Source organism: Aspergillus eucalypticola (genome assembly GCF_003184535.1).
Source record: "Aspergillus eucalypticola CBS 122712 chromosome Unknown BO83scaffold_10, whole genome shotgun sequence".
Lineage (NCBI taxonomy): Eukaryota > Fungi > Ascomycota > Eurotiomycetes > Eurotiales > Aspergillaceae > Aspergillus > Aspergillus eucalypticola.
The window spans coordinates 607,816-618,880 of NW_020290284.1; the positions used below are offsets into that span (position 1 = coordinate 607,816).

The window sequence follows — 11,065 nt, forward strand, 5'->3', positions numbered from 1 at the left end:
GGATCTGATCCCATCATCTAGAGGGTTATCTTCCAGACCATTACCGGACTCACTACGGTGTAGGTTGGTATGGTGGAAGCATTGAAAGGGGACGACAGCTCTGGGCGGTCGGATAGGAGATGCCTCCTAAGTCCTTCATCATTGTCTTGTGACATTTTACGTTTCATGTACGCGCAGCTTGCTGCGCATGGTTCTGTAAAAACTTTTGTTCAATTTTCTGTGTATCTTCTTGCTTTTGGGCGTGGTTTTGCTACTTTTTCGGTATCGATGCGAAGCATCGACCTTCATCTCGGGCCTATGTTTGAAAGAGGTCGACCAGAGAGAAGAAAAAAAGAAGGGAACGGGGCGAATTGGAAATACAGGGACGACGGTTTTGTACATGGGTTTTTGGATCTGGATTTGGATATAGATGACGGGTTTTCATTCATGTATAGGTGCAGGTCGTGGAACAGGAGGCCTGCCATTATTTTATGTATTGGGAGTTCATACGTGCATTTTGTCCTGTGAATATTTTTTTGTTTCTCTTGCACCTTTTTTGAGGATTCTTCAATCCCCGCTTTGGATATAGCTTGACTACCTACTCATGTTTCTGAGGGTCGCTGTCTTCAGTTTTCTACTCAACTTCCCTGCTAGCGGGGATCAAAAGTTTTGCTATTTTCTTCCCACTACCTACCTTTTGGACTCTATTAGAGCTGCAAATTGTAATCTCCTTTGAAAGTTACGGCAAATACCCAAATCGAGAAGCTTTTTCGAATACAGACACTCGCCCATCATCAGACATAACATACGTATGTCAAGTAACTTGCCAGTAGGTCAATAGCTAGACGTTATTTGCAGTAAGCTATAATGAAAATGACGCTCTCTAAATACTTGCAAAAACACACGCTTCTATGGTAAACTTTTCCCACCCGTCTCTATCACATCACTATAAGCAAGTCTTCACCTTAACGACTCCCTCTTAACAAGAGAACATGTCCCAACAAAACCCACCACCCTCATCACAAAACGAACCACAAATCAATAACAGGACTTTTGAAAAAATGCGATTACTCGCTCTCCGCCCCAAACTCCGCATTCAAAAACCTCACAAAAGCATCCGGCACCTGCTCCGCCGTCAATCCGCCCTTACTCGATGCATGCGCCCCCTGCACATACGCCCGATTTAACGCAATCCACTGCCTCCTCAGCCTCTGCAGTCTCGGGAGCGCCAGAATGCCGCCTGCGCCGGCTAATTCATCCGTCGTGCCGGACGTGGCCACATGCGCCGGAACGTAAACGGGCATGGACGCCTCCGGGACGGGAATGCTAATTCCCCGCCCATTACCGCTGCTGCTGCTGCCATCTTGGCACTGCGCGAGGGCGGCTTCAGCGGAGGGGTTGGAGAGCGTGAAGCTGCGGATGGCGGAGACGATGGCTGAGGTGCGCTTTTCCATGTTGTAGAGGGCTGTGGAGTCTGTTGCGGCGGGGAGGGCGGTTGCTTGGTGGGGTTTGATTTTGGGGCGGTTGGTGCGGAATGTAGAGGGATTGTTTGCTGTGGTGGTGGTGCTTGCTGCTGAGGAGAGGCTAGTATTGTTGAGGGCTGAGGTGAGGGTTGATACGGTGGTGTTGGGGTCGGCGGTAGTTGTTGCTGAAGGGTGTGGGATGCCGGTTAGGGCTGTCCAGATTTCGGCGATCGGGGGGGAAGTATCGGTCCAAGGGACGGTGAAGAGAGGCTTGTCCCAGCGGCTGTGGATGCTGGGTTCTTCGTAACGGAAGATGAGGTTGTTGAGGAGTTCCGGGGGGTAGGGGTCTTCTTGGTCGGAGGTGGGTTCGGTGGTGGATGGAGTCGCTTCGGCGTCAGACTGGGGAGTGTTCTCGTCGTTGTTATTGTTGTTTGTGTTCTTTTGACGGCGGAGGCGTGCCTCGTTGTTTGCGACGCATTGGTCGATGGGGGTGCCGACGTGGACCTGGTGGTGATTGTGTTAGTGCGCGTTGCTTGCTGGTTGTTGATGAAGGACGATGAGGGAGGGCATAGCATAGCATACCACACAACATGTCGTCCCTAGTGCCTTCGCTTCACACCACAGCTGATACCGGTATCCTTTGATGTAGTTCATTCCGTCGAGGATCACGAAACTGTCCTTGCCGAGGGCGCGCTTCGCCCGCGCATACGCCACGCCTCGGGTCTCCTTTTCTGTGCGGGCATGGTCGTAGACGGTTCGCGGATGAGAGGGATCATGAGTAGGTACGACGTGGATCTTGTAGCGGGGTTTCGTGGAGGGAAGAGCGCCGGTGTTGAAGAGCTCGGTTTGGGTTTCTTCGAGCTGCGTTGCGAGTTGGTTGGCGCGGTAGGTGAGGCCGGAGCAGGGATAGCCGGTCAATACTATGAGCTGTGGTTGGTTAATGCGGATCTATTGGGAGAGGTGGAGGGAATGTACCGGCATGATGAGAGGGAAGGGGAGCGATCGGCTGTCAATGTCGGTTGCTGATGTTGCGCGGTGGATTCGCGGCGGAGATTGAATTGTTGGAAGTTATTTTTGCGCGGGGCGGCTCGGTGGGGTCCATGTGACTGACGGCTCTATACAGTTGGAACAAGCACAACATTGATCATTTTCAAACATGCTCGCTCGGAAGCAGATATTGCCCTGTCTATTTGCATTTGATCGCTAATATAATCGACTTTTATTGTAGGCGTGTCTATTTGTCTACACATCTCAGTGCGAGTCATGACTCATAACCTCGTCCATTTCCTCCATCGCCAGTATGCTAATTCAATTCCTCCTCTGCCCAGTGAAGTTCATATCCAAAGACCGTCCTTCTTAGACGTTCATCCTAGAGTGTGTTAGCCAAATTGCCAGTTAACCAGGTGGCGCAACGACACTTACACCTGGGTCATTCTCGAACAACACCTCATCCATAAGCTTCTCAAACACCTTCGTTACTTTGAAGCCATTCTCCTCCGCCAGCGGGAAAAACTTCTCCGTCTTGGGCAACAGCCATGGCTCATATGGCGTGAAGATCACCAACGCCACGGCCTCCTTGGTCCGCTTCATGGTCTCCCGCATCGTCTTGATCAGATTGGGATGCTCGCGATGACTGTACACCACATCTGCCATGATAAGCACATCAAAGCCTGTCGCACCAGCGGGCAGGCACGCAAGCAGCGGCTCTACCGGATTTCCCCATTTATATCCATCAACGTGGAGGGAGCCAGGGTTCGCGATCTGAGGCTCAGCCAACGAGGCATTGTAGCGCATGTTTTGGACCAGATCCAGGTCCGGGTAGTCGGTCATCACGGTGGTGCGGGCGCCCAGAATGGCGCTGACGATACTCGGGACACCGGCGGCGGCACCGATTTCGAGAACATCCTTCCCCTCAATAAGTGTGCTGGCGCGTTCCTCGATGTAGTGGGAGCTGGTTCGGCCGGCGTTCCAGAGAAGGTTTCCCTAGAATGAGCGGTTAATGAGTGAAAGCGGGTGAAACATGAGGTACCAAGAGTGCCGTACGTAGAGAGGATGACTACCAACGAGGCGCACGCGCACTTTTTGGCCGGAGAGCATGTGATGCTCTGCAAAGGTGGGCTCGGGCTCGGGTTCATAGAAGCCCTCGGGGTCCTCGAACATGGCCGCCGTGTCAAGATTGTCTTCTTCCGCCATGGTGATCAGATGCGAGCCTACCTCCAGCGGATGAGTAAATCGATCTGGTGAGGATGTGAATGTCGCATGATGGGCGATGGGGCGGTGATGCGCACCGAATAATGAATTCTCGACTGCGAATCTCAGGGTGGAGTCTTTTTTCGTGGTGGGGGATTACTGCAATGGGACTAGCGCGGGTGATTGAACCACAAGAGGGTCACCTGACCTCACGTGCTGTTCGGCCGAGGCATCGCCGCGTAATACGGTCACGGTACCTGCATCTCCCAGGCAAACCCCGCGTGGGGCCGGGCGGAGAGACCGCCTCGCATACCGGCCGGGTAATTATCGGCATTACCTTTTCGCGAAATTTTTGCTGGCCGATGGTTGCTTTTCAAAAGCAATGCAACAGGAAGACAAGAAGAGAGAGCAATCATTTGTAGTCACAATAGTCTGATATTTTTCAGCTCCTCGCGACGGGGGTTGTCGATCATCGTCAACTGAACTGAACTCCGCTTGACTAGTTCGATGATTGTCCTTTCCCCCCTCCCTCGCTAACTCTCAGTATATTATCGCCTGATTGACCTTGCGTCCCAAAAGTACGATCCCGACCAATTGATCGCAGCGCCCCGACTATCTGTGACTATCGCAACCGTCCCTCACTTTCCGGTTCAGCGTCATCCGTTCGTGGAAATTCCACTTATCAGCCTTTCGCCTTGCCGGACGTCATACCGCGGCCTTCTGGGACGAGCCCCACGTGTTGCTACTTTTCCTTTGCTGGCTTGCGCTTTTTCTTTCTTTCTCATCTGCCGGCCTCTTTCCTCTCTTTCTTCTCCCCTCATCACGCCATCTTCTATACGCCAGCGACCAGGCTAAGGCGACTAACGACTCCACCGGATCAGTCCATTCAATCCCCGATACCCTCTCTACGCCTGGACTGCAATCTCATCCTGCCAGCTGAGCCTAGCCTTTTGCTCCCTTGTCGCTCCCTCCCCATCGCGATCGCTGCCGCCCTCATAGACTCCTCACATCGCTATCGTCCTTATCACCACCACCTCTCCTCCACCATAGATATATAGAGAATACAACATGGACGGCTCCTCCCACACTTTGACTCCCTTCAACCAACCTCAGTCCACCGCACACATCTCACCAGGATATTCATCGCAACCTCAAAACACCCTGGGTCTCGCAGCCGCAGCCGCCGCCGCCGCAGTCAACAGTCAAACCGCCCAGATGCAGCTTCAATCTCAAGCTCCCACTGTTAACGCCAGCGAGCAACAAAATCTCACCGATCTTTCACAAACCTCTGCTGCTGCTGCTGCTGCTGCAACGATGGGCCAACCTGCAGCGGACACCTACCCCCACCAAGTCACTGGGTCGGGCGGTCCCACGGCGACGGCACCTTTCTTACGAGACTTCAGTCTTGTTGCAGAGGCAGCCAAGCGGGCACAAATGTCCGTGATGGTGCGAGATCTGGAGAGTGTCACGCTATAAATGGCATCAGCTGGGAGAAGGGCACCTCTGACATCATTCTTTATCTCGGGGTGGGAGCACGGGACCAATATGACTGATAGATCGGATGGGACCGTTGATGGGATAGAGATATCTATCATCTCCATATATTTATTTTCTTTTTTGATTAGAGGGGAGTGCGTGGTGTATATTTGCGGTTCATTTATCTATGGGTGGGGTTGGGTGTTGTATCTCTTTTTGGATTCGTCTCTTCAGTCTGCTTTACACCTCGGTTTACCTTCTACCTATCCACTACTCATCTCTTCTTTACAGGCTGATCTCTTTGCGTTGGGTGAACTGCAATTATTCTGATTGGCGAGCACATACACATTACATTATTTACTATTACTGTAGGTACAGGTACTTACTCCATTTCGTTCTAATTATTTCCACTTTGATTGGACATTACTACCAACACCACTCCTGTCTATTAAATCTATCTAATATCTACTCCAATTTACTAATCTATCCTTCCTTTCGGGCTTAACGGTCGGCGGAAACCAAATCAAACCAAGACAGCCACTTACCTACAACGAAGTACTAGTACTAATAATCAGTATATTAAACCCCCTCATTTCGGAGATTCCACTCCATCCATTCATCCCTTCCCCTTCTAAAAAGTATTCTCTATTGTGTCATAATTCATTTCCTATTAAAGGCTTGACCTCTCCCAAAACGCCCGGACAGTTACTAAACCAGTCTAGTGAACAAATTTGCTGCTGTACTAAGACTAAGCCACTGAACAAGGAGGCCAAAACCGGAAATTAAACACAACTAGCACTAACCGCCCCTTTTCCAATTCCGACCAATTTGTACGACACCCCCATTTGTCCCACCTGCACTTCTTAGTACCTGGTACTTGGATACAGCGTACAGACAGTAGATAGATTGGTTTCGAGTCTCCAATGTAAGTATGTATAGGGATTCCAGAAGTAACCGGTTAGTTGGTCTAGTAAATTAGTCTGGGGATAGCCGAGTCATTGATTCATTTGTTAAAGTACTACTTACTATCACCCCCTGCATTTCCCGGCGCTTAGGCACAGCATTATTGTTCTGGTACCTTCTTTTTCTTCTTCCCCCCCTCGGTTCCCTTCATTCGTCTAGAATAGATTGAGAAGGTAGCCTACTTCGCCTGTTAGTTTGTAAGTTCAATCCCCGGAAATTTCGGAATTGCAAGGCAAAACTAGGAAAAAAAAAAAAAAACCAAGTATTGGCTTGTAATTTAAACCGTGAGGGGAAAGGGGGGGAAGGGGAGGGAGGGGAGGGGAAGGGAAAACAAGGCAGAGACCCTTGTCACTTGTTCTTGTTTCTTTTTCCCCACTTACGTCTACTGTACTGGGTACTTACTACTTACTTAACTTACCTACTATGGAACTCCTTGATGGATGGACGGGTTATGATGATGATGCTGGTATTTGTGTGCAACAATATCGACGTCTACAATACTGCCATATTATGATTAATATGTATAGAATACTACCCCACCAGATCATATCTTAATACAACAGGATAAGATGAGACTAACTAGTTAGTACTACTTTATGTCGCGATAGCGATAACGAGGGTGCAATTTACGGTTAAGCGCGGAGGGGTAATTTTACGATAATGATAAAGGATAAAGGATAACGATAAAACTAGGCAACTATTGTGATAGTGATAAGTTGGTTGCATGCAGGTACATGGATAAGCCCGTATTGGATACTGATGAACGAGTGGGTTGATTGGCTGTGCCTGGCGTGGTGTGTGGGTGAATATGATCAACTGTACATCTTATTTTCAGTTACTACTCTTAGAGTGTGGTATAGAACAGATGATTCGACTACTACTGCAGTGGATAGTAATTGATTTTTTTTTGGAACTCTTTGTTCATTGATGCAGGTGTGTATATGAAACATGATGTTTTTTTGTGCAAACGAAAATAACAATAAGGCTATACAATGCCGCCCGCCCATGCAGTGGAAATATATGATCATCAATGTATGTGTATATACATGATCTATATACAGATGTATACCCGATCACCGAGAGGTATGAAGGTGAGCACGGGTATGTATATAAATACATGTTTTGGTTGAATGTGCAATTGCGATTCTTCTTCTGCTCAAAGCATACTGAAGAGGGCAAGCAAAACGGAAACCTGCATATCGAGGTAAAATCAAACTCAAAGCAAGATAAACTTAACACCGAACACCGAGCTAATGCGGACACCCAACCTTGTAAATGGGAATTGAAAATGAGAATTTGAAAAAATGTATTCAATATTGAAAGGAAATGGGCCCGGTAAGGAAGGTATGGAGATGAATGTATGATGAAGGAAAGACTTTTGACTGGTATTATAGATCAAAGGATCGAATGATGCTCGCCGCGCCGTGCTGAACTCCGATTATAATGATGCGCTTTGGGTTCGTGGGTTGCATGCTTGGGTTGGGATGGGTCGGTTATGTTGGTACTTGTGGTGATGTATGTGCGGGGGCGGCTGTTGGCGTCTATGTATATTAACTCTCGTCGTGTCGATCAATTAGGGTAATGGCGATAGAGATGGTGACAATGATGCAATATCGAGAGCCGATGATGAGATTATATTTGAGTCGATGCCCCAATCAAATTGGGCTGCGAGATACTCCCGGCCTGACCCGGCGTCAACTTCTTCGAACGTCTCGACCCGAAGATGGAAAACCGCCGACTGACCCTCCTGGAGGGTTCGGAGGCAAATATCGAGAGGGGACGGGGCCTCGGAGGCCGCGGTTCGGCCGCCACAGGCACATCCATAGAAGGCGAGGAGATCGATCCGCTTGATCCGGCGAGTTCATCTATCCCGAAGATGGACTGGCGACGCTTGCTCCGGATCTTCTCGCTGCTGGGTTGGAGGGTCAAGTCTTCCTTGATGTCGTCGAGGGCGTGGGAAAAGCGGCGCAGAAGCTTTGGCTTCTCAGCAATGGATGGCGCGCGCTCCTCCAGTCCGTACATTTGCAGAGGGGTCGAGTCTGGGGCATCTTCCCTCACGGGGGTCGAGTAGTAGCGGGGGATCTTGTAGTGTTGCGGACGGCGGCGGGGAGCAGGAGGAAACCATACTTGATGGTGTGGAGGGTGTTGCGAGACGGGGCTGCCGGAGAAGGAGGAGCGAGAGGAGTCGGTTGACGAGGAGGTCAACATATTCTTTTGATTGTGGTAGGTGTATACCAGGAACGGATTGAGGGTGGAAAAGAACTAGGCGGAAACGATAGTAATAGATACTCCGGGGTAAGAGGATATAGGAGGAGCAGTAGTAGCTGGGGTGGGAATGCAAGTATATTCAAGGATATGCCGCGGAAGCTGAAGACGATTGAGGAAGAAAAGACTGATGATAGAGCGGCAGGGGGTGGAAAAGAAACGAGAGAATCGGGTGGTGGTTAGTCTAACTCCAGACAAGTCAGACGGTTCGTCTGATCTCGGTGTAGGGATGGGATGGGATGGGGGTTAAAAAATACTTAATACAGGACTATAATTATAGCTCCCAAGCACTAGGGGAGAAAAAGTGGGGACTCGCGGAGTATTCACTGGCTTATTACAGACACAATGGATACTTACCTTACCTGGGGACTTTTTTTTTCCCTGCGGCGTATTCCCGTGTAACCCGTACCGATCGTATGTTGGGCCCTTTGTTGCCATCCTTTGTTGCGATGGCGGAGACGAGGAAAAACAGCGTGTGTTTGTGTCTGTACAGTCTAGTTCGACTGAACCAGACTTTTGCATCGCTTGGTTCTCTCCCCCTCCTCCCCCTCCGGTGGTGCTCCGAGAGTGCTGGAGTATTCCGTGGATGGTGGACCAGTCCCAATTTCTCTCGTCTTCCACAAGAATAACTACGGTACGGAAGATTTCAACTAACTCCTGATCGAGATCCTGCTAATTGCCCTTCGACTGTCTTCCATCCATATCAGATCCTTGTCCTTCCTAACCGCTCGGCTCGCCGTTTGCCGTTCCTAGGAACCCAGCCGATTGGAGTGCACCAACCGCCGTCAGTTCTGGGGGATGACGCGGCGATTGAGGCGTCCACCAACGAAATCCAGCAGAGGATTGACATGTTGATGGCTAGCATTCAGCTGTTTCTATGGATAGATATCAAGATGAAACATGCATTGGAGCATCGCTTGTGCAGCGCCTGCGTATGGGGGTTTATGCCGTTATGGATCAATACGTACGCGGATGATGCACACGATTGCGGCCCATGGACCCATGCTCCACGACAACGACTCACTAGTAATATCATCCCACCGGACACTGCGGGTTAACCAACGCGGTACAATTGGGGCTGCGCTCTCTTTTGTGTATGTTTGGAAAAGGCAAGTGTGTCGGTTATTGTTACCCTGTAGGCATCAATAATGAGAGACAGTCCGGTCGTAATGGCGAGATTTTGGTCCACTACTGCTTCCTGCTTGCATACTGGGAAGTACTTAAGTATGGATGGTAAAGCTTCCGTATTGGAGATTTGCAGGATACATTCATACGAAGTGCATACATGCATAGTGACATAATTCCATGGGTTAATGGGGTCATGGACGGGGGGGAGACCCCCTAAGAGAGTCAGAATTACAACAGAGTAGGCACTGACTCTGCTTTTTTTTTTTTTTTTTTTTTTTTGTTCCCTTTTTCTTCCTCTCTCGTAAAGCAGTAAATAACAATAATAATCTGTGTAAAACCCACGGGCTGCACTATGACCCAGAAAGGGCCAGTACTAACGGGCTTAGCGTGGAGGTGCAGAGCCAGCCACATTGCCCGTTGCCTGCAAGGTGAAACACCATCCACTCCAACCATCTCCATCCACCAGCTTTGACGAATCAGAAGCAGTCACTAGTGCTGAATCGGGGCTGGGACATGATCTCATCGGGTCCTCACGGCTGCTGCGGGTGGGTCCGGACACGGGCATGTGCGTAGCATTGCACAGGGATTGGCCTGCGATGTAGGCGTAACTCCGTTCCGCTCGTAACTGACTTTGGCCTAGGAGGGAAGGTCTGAGGTTTCTAGCGAGCTCCCACTCCCTCGCTAACTTACTCGTATAGTGCTTACTATCCCCGAAACAGTAACATCTCAAAGCCAAGAAATTTAAGGAAATGAGCTTCAAGGGTGTGCCCCCCTGTTCAGGAATCGCTCCGGGGAAATTGGCAATCTTGCATTTACCCTGAAAAACATAAAAAATTCTTTTATACGCTTCGTGGTTGGTTGGTTTAAAAATCGGCTGGGGGGACGTCGTCCTGAACCCGAAGCAGCGGCTGCTGGCGTCCCATGGGAAAAAGCCAACTGGGGCCATGTCTGAATGCGTTTACCAATGGCAGCTGGCCAAGCTGCCACGGCAGCCAGCTGGACATTTTTTTCACCCAACTTTAATGGCCCCGATCAGCCGTGGTTCGCCGATCACGGCACCTTATTGACATGATATCTGCGGCTCAATGGAACCGCAGTACCATAGTATTGTGAAATAAGTAACTATCATTGTTACTTGTTTTGATGACACGTTGTTTCCATGAACTCCGATGGTGTGATTACCAATTTTCAGTGCCTCGGTTGAGTGAGTCGCTACAGCTTCCTTTGTCCTTTCAATTAATGCAGTCCAGAGACGGTAAGTGCCATGAGCGCTGGTCATTCATTACTCAACACGGAAACCAACTCCGGCTCCGACTGAGCTTGGATCGCATGCAGCACTAATTCTGTCCTCTGCTTCTCACACAGCCTGCCTCTCATCGCCTCCGAGTCATTGAGTCCGCGCAAGCACCACCTCAGCCATCACGCCTTTTCCGATGTCTCACCTGCATCAAAACCAAGCTTTGTCATTTTGCGAGGATCGCTGGTCAAAGTTTTTTTTCCCAGCCAGTGGACTCGGGCAGATCAACCGAGCGGTCATGTTGGGTTCTTTTTCCCGAAAATGCGGAATTATTTTTGACACGACATTGGTTCTTTGTCACCAG

At 49.8% G+C, this 11,065-nt stretch overlaps 5 protein-coding genes across 5 annotated transcripts; 1 reads left to right on the forward strand and 4 right to left on the reverse strand.

Moving 5' to 3' along the window:
* Positions 1-826: 826 nt before the first annotated feature.
* On the reverse strand, positions 827-2,475 carry BO83DRAFT_359493 (putative RNA polymerase II Elongator complex associated protein Kti12). Its single transcript, XM_025529355.1, has 3 exons — positions 2,418-2,475; positions 2,025-2,369; positions 827-1,946 (listed from the first exon to the last, which is right to left on the reverse strand). Exons 1-3 carry the CDS (start codon positions 2,421-2,423, stop codon positions 1,047-1,049), a joined length of 1,251 nt encoding a protein of 416 aa, XP_025388926.1. The 5' UTR covers positions 2,424-2,475; the 3' UTR covers positions 827-1,046.
* Positions 2,476-2,605: 130 nt separating this feature from the next.
* efm7 (putative nicotinamide N-methyltransferase Nnt1) lies at positions 2,606-4,001 on the reverse strand. The gene is made up of 4 exons (XM_025529356.1): positions 3,723-4,001; positions 3,486-3,644; positions 2,865-3,425; positions 2,606-2,811 (listed from the first exon to the last, which is right to left on the reverse strand). Exons 2-4 carry the CDS (start codon positions 3,633-3,635, stop codon positions 2,746-2,748), a joined length of 777 nt encoding a protein of 258 aa, XP_025388927.1. The 5' UTR covers positions 3,636-3,644; positions 3,723-4,001; the 3' UTR covers positions 2,606-2,745.
* A 699-nt stretch (positions 4,002-4,700) lies between these two features.
* On the forward strand, positions 4,701-5,108 carry BO83DRAFT_388150 (uncharacterized protein; the record flags this gene model as incomplete). Its single annotated transcript, XM_025532747.1, has 1 exon — positions 4,701-5,108. The coding sequence occupies one exon, from the start codon at positions 4,701-4,703 to the stop codon at positions 5,106-5,108; it is 408 nt and encodes a 135-aa protein (XP_025388928.1).
* Positions 5,109-7,537: 2,429 nt separating this feature from the next.
* Positions 7,538-8,372, reverse strand: BO83DRAFT_17082 (uncharacterized protein). Its single transcript, XM_025526386.1, has one exon. It carries the CDS (start codon positions 8,277-8,279, stop codon positions 7,704-7,706), a length of 576 nt encoding a protein of 191 aa, XP_025388929.1. The 5' UTR covers positions 8,280-8,372; the 3' UTR covers positions 7,538-7,703.
* Positions 8,373-9,846: 1,474 nt separating this feature from the next.
* Positions 9,847-10,410, reverse strand: BO83DRAFT_388152 (uncharacterized protein; the record flags this gene model as incomplete). Its single annotated transcript, XM_025532748.1, has 1 exon — positions 9,847-10,410. One exon carries the CDS (start codon positions 10,408-10,410, stop codon positions 9,847-9,849), a length of 564 nt encoding a protein of 187 aa, XP_025388930.1.
* Between the last annotated feature and the right edge of the window lie 655 nt (positions 10,411-11,065).

Bases quoted from the DNA above. Each gene is read 5' to 3' on its own strand.
- BO83DRAFT_359493 (XM_025529355.1), bottom strand. The intron at 1,947-2,024 runs GTATGCTATGCT...AATCACCACCAG, and splicing joins TAGGGACGACATGTTGTGTG to GTCCACGTCGGCACCCCCAT.
- BO83DRAFT_17082 (XM_025526386.1), bottom strand. From the start codon at position 8,279: ATGTTGACCTCCTCGTCAACCGACTCCTCTCGCTCCTCCTTCTCCGGC.
- efm7 (XM_025529356.1), bottom strand. From the start codon at position 3,635: ATGGCGGAAGAAGACAATCTTGACACGGCGGCCATGTTCGAGGACCCC. The intron at 3,426-3,485 runs GTACGGCACTCT...CGCTCATTCTAG, and splicing joins TTGGTAGTCATCCTCTCTAC to GGAAACCTTCTCTGGAACGC. The intron at 2,812-2,864 runs GTAAGTGTCGTT...AACACACTCTAG, and splicing joins TGTTCGAGAATGACCCAGGT to GATGAACGTCTAAGAAGGAC.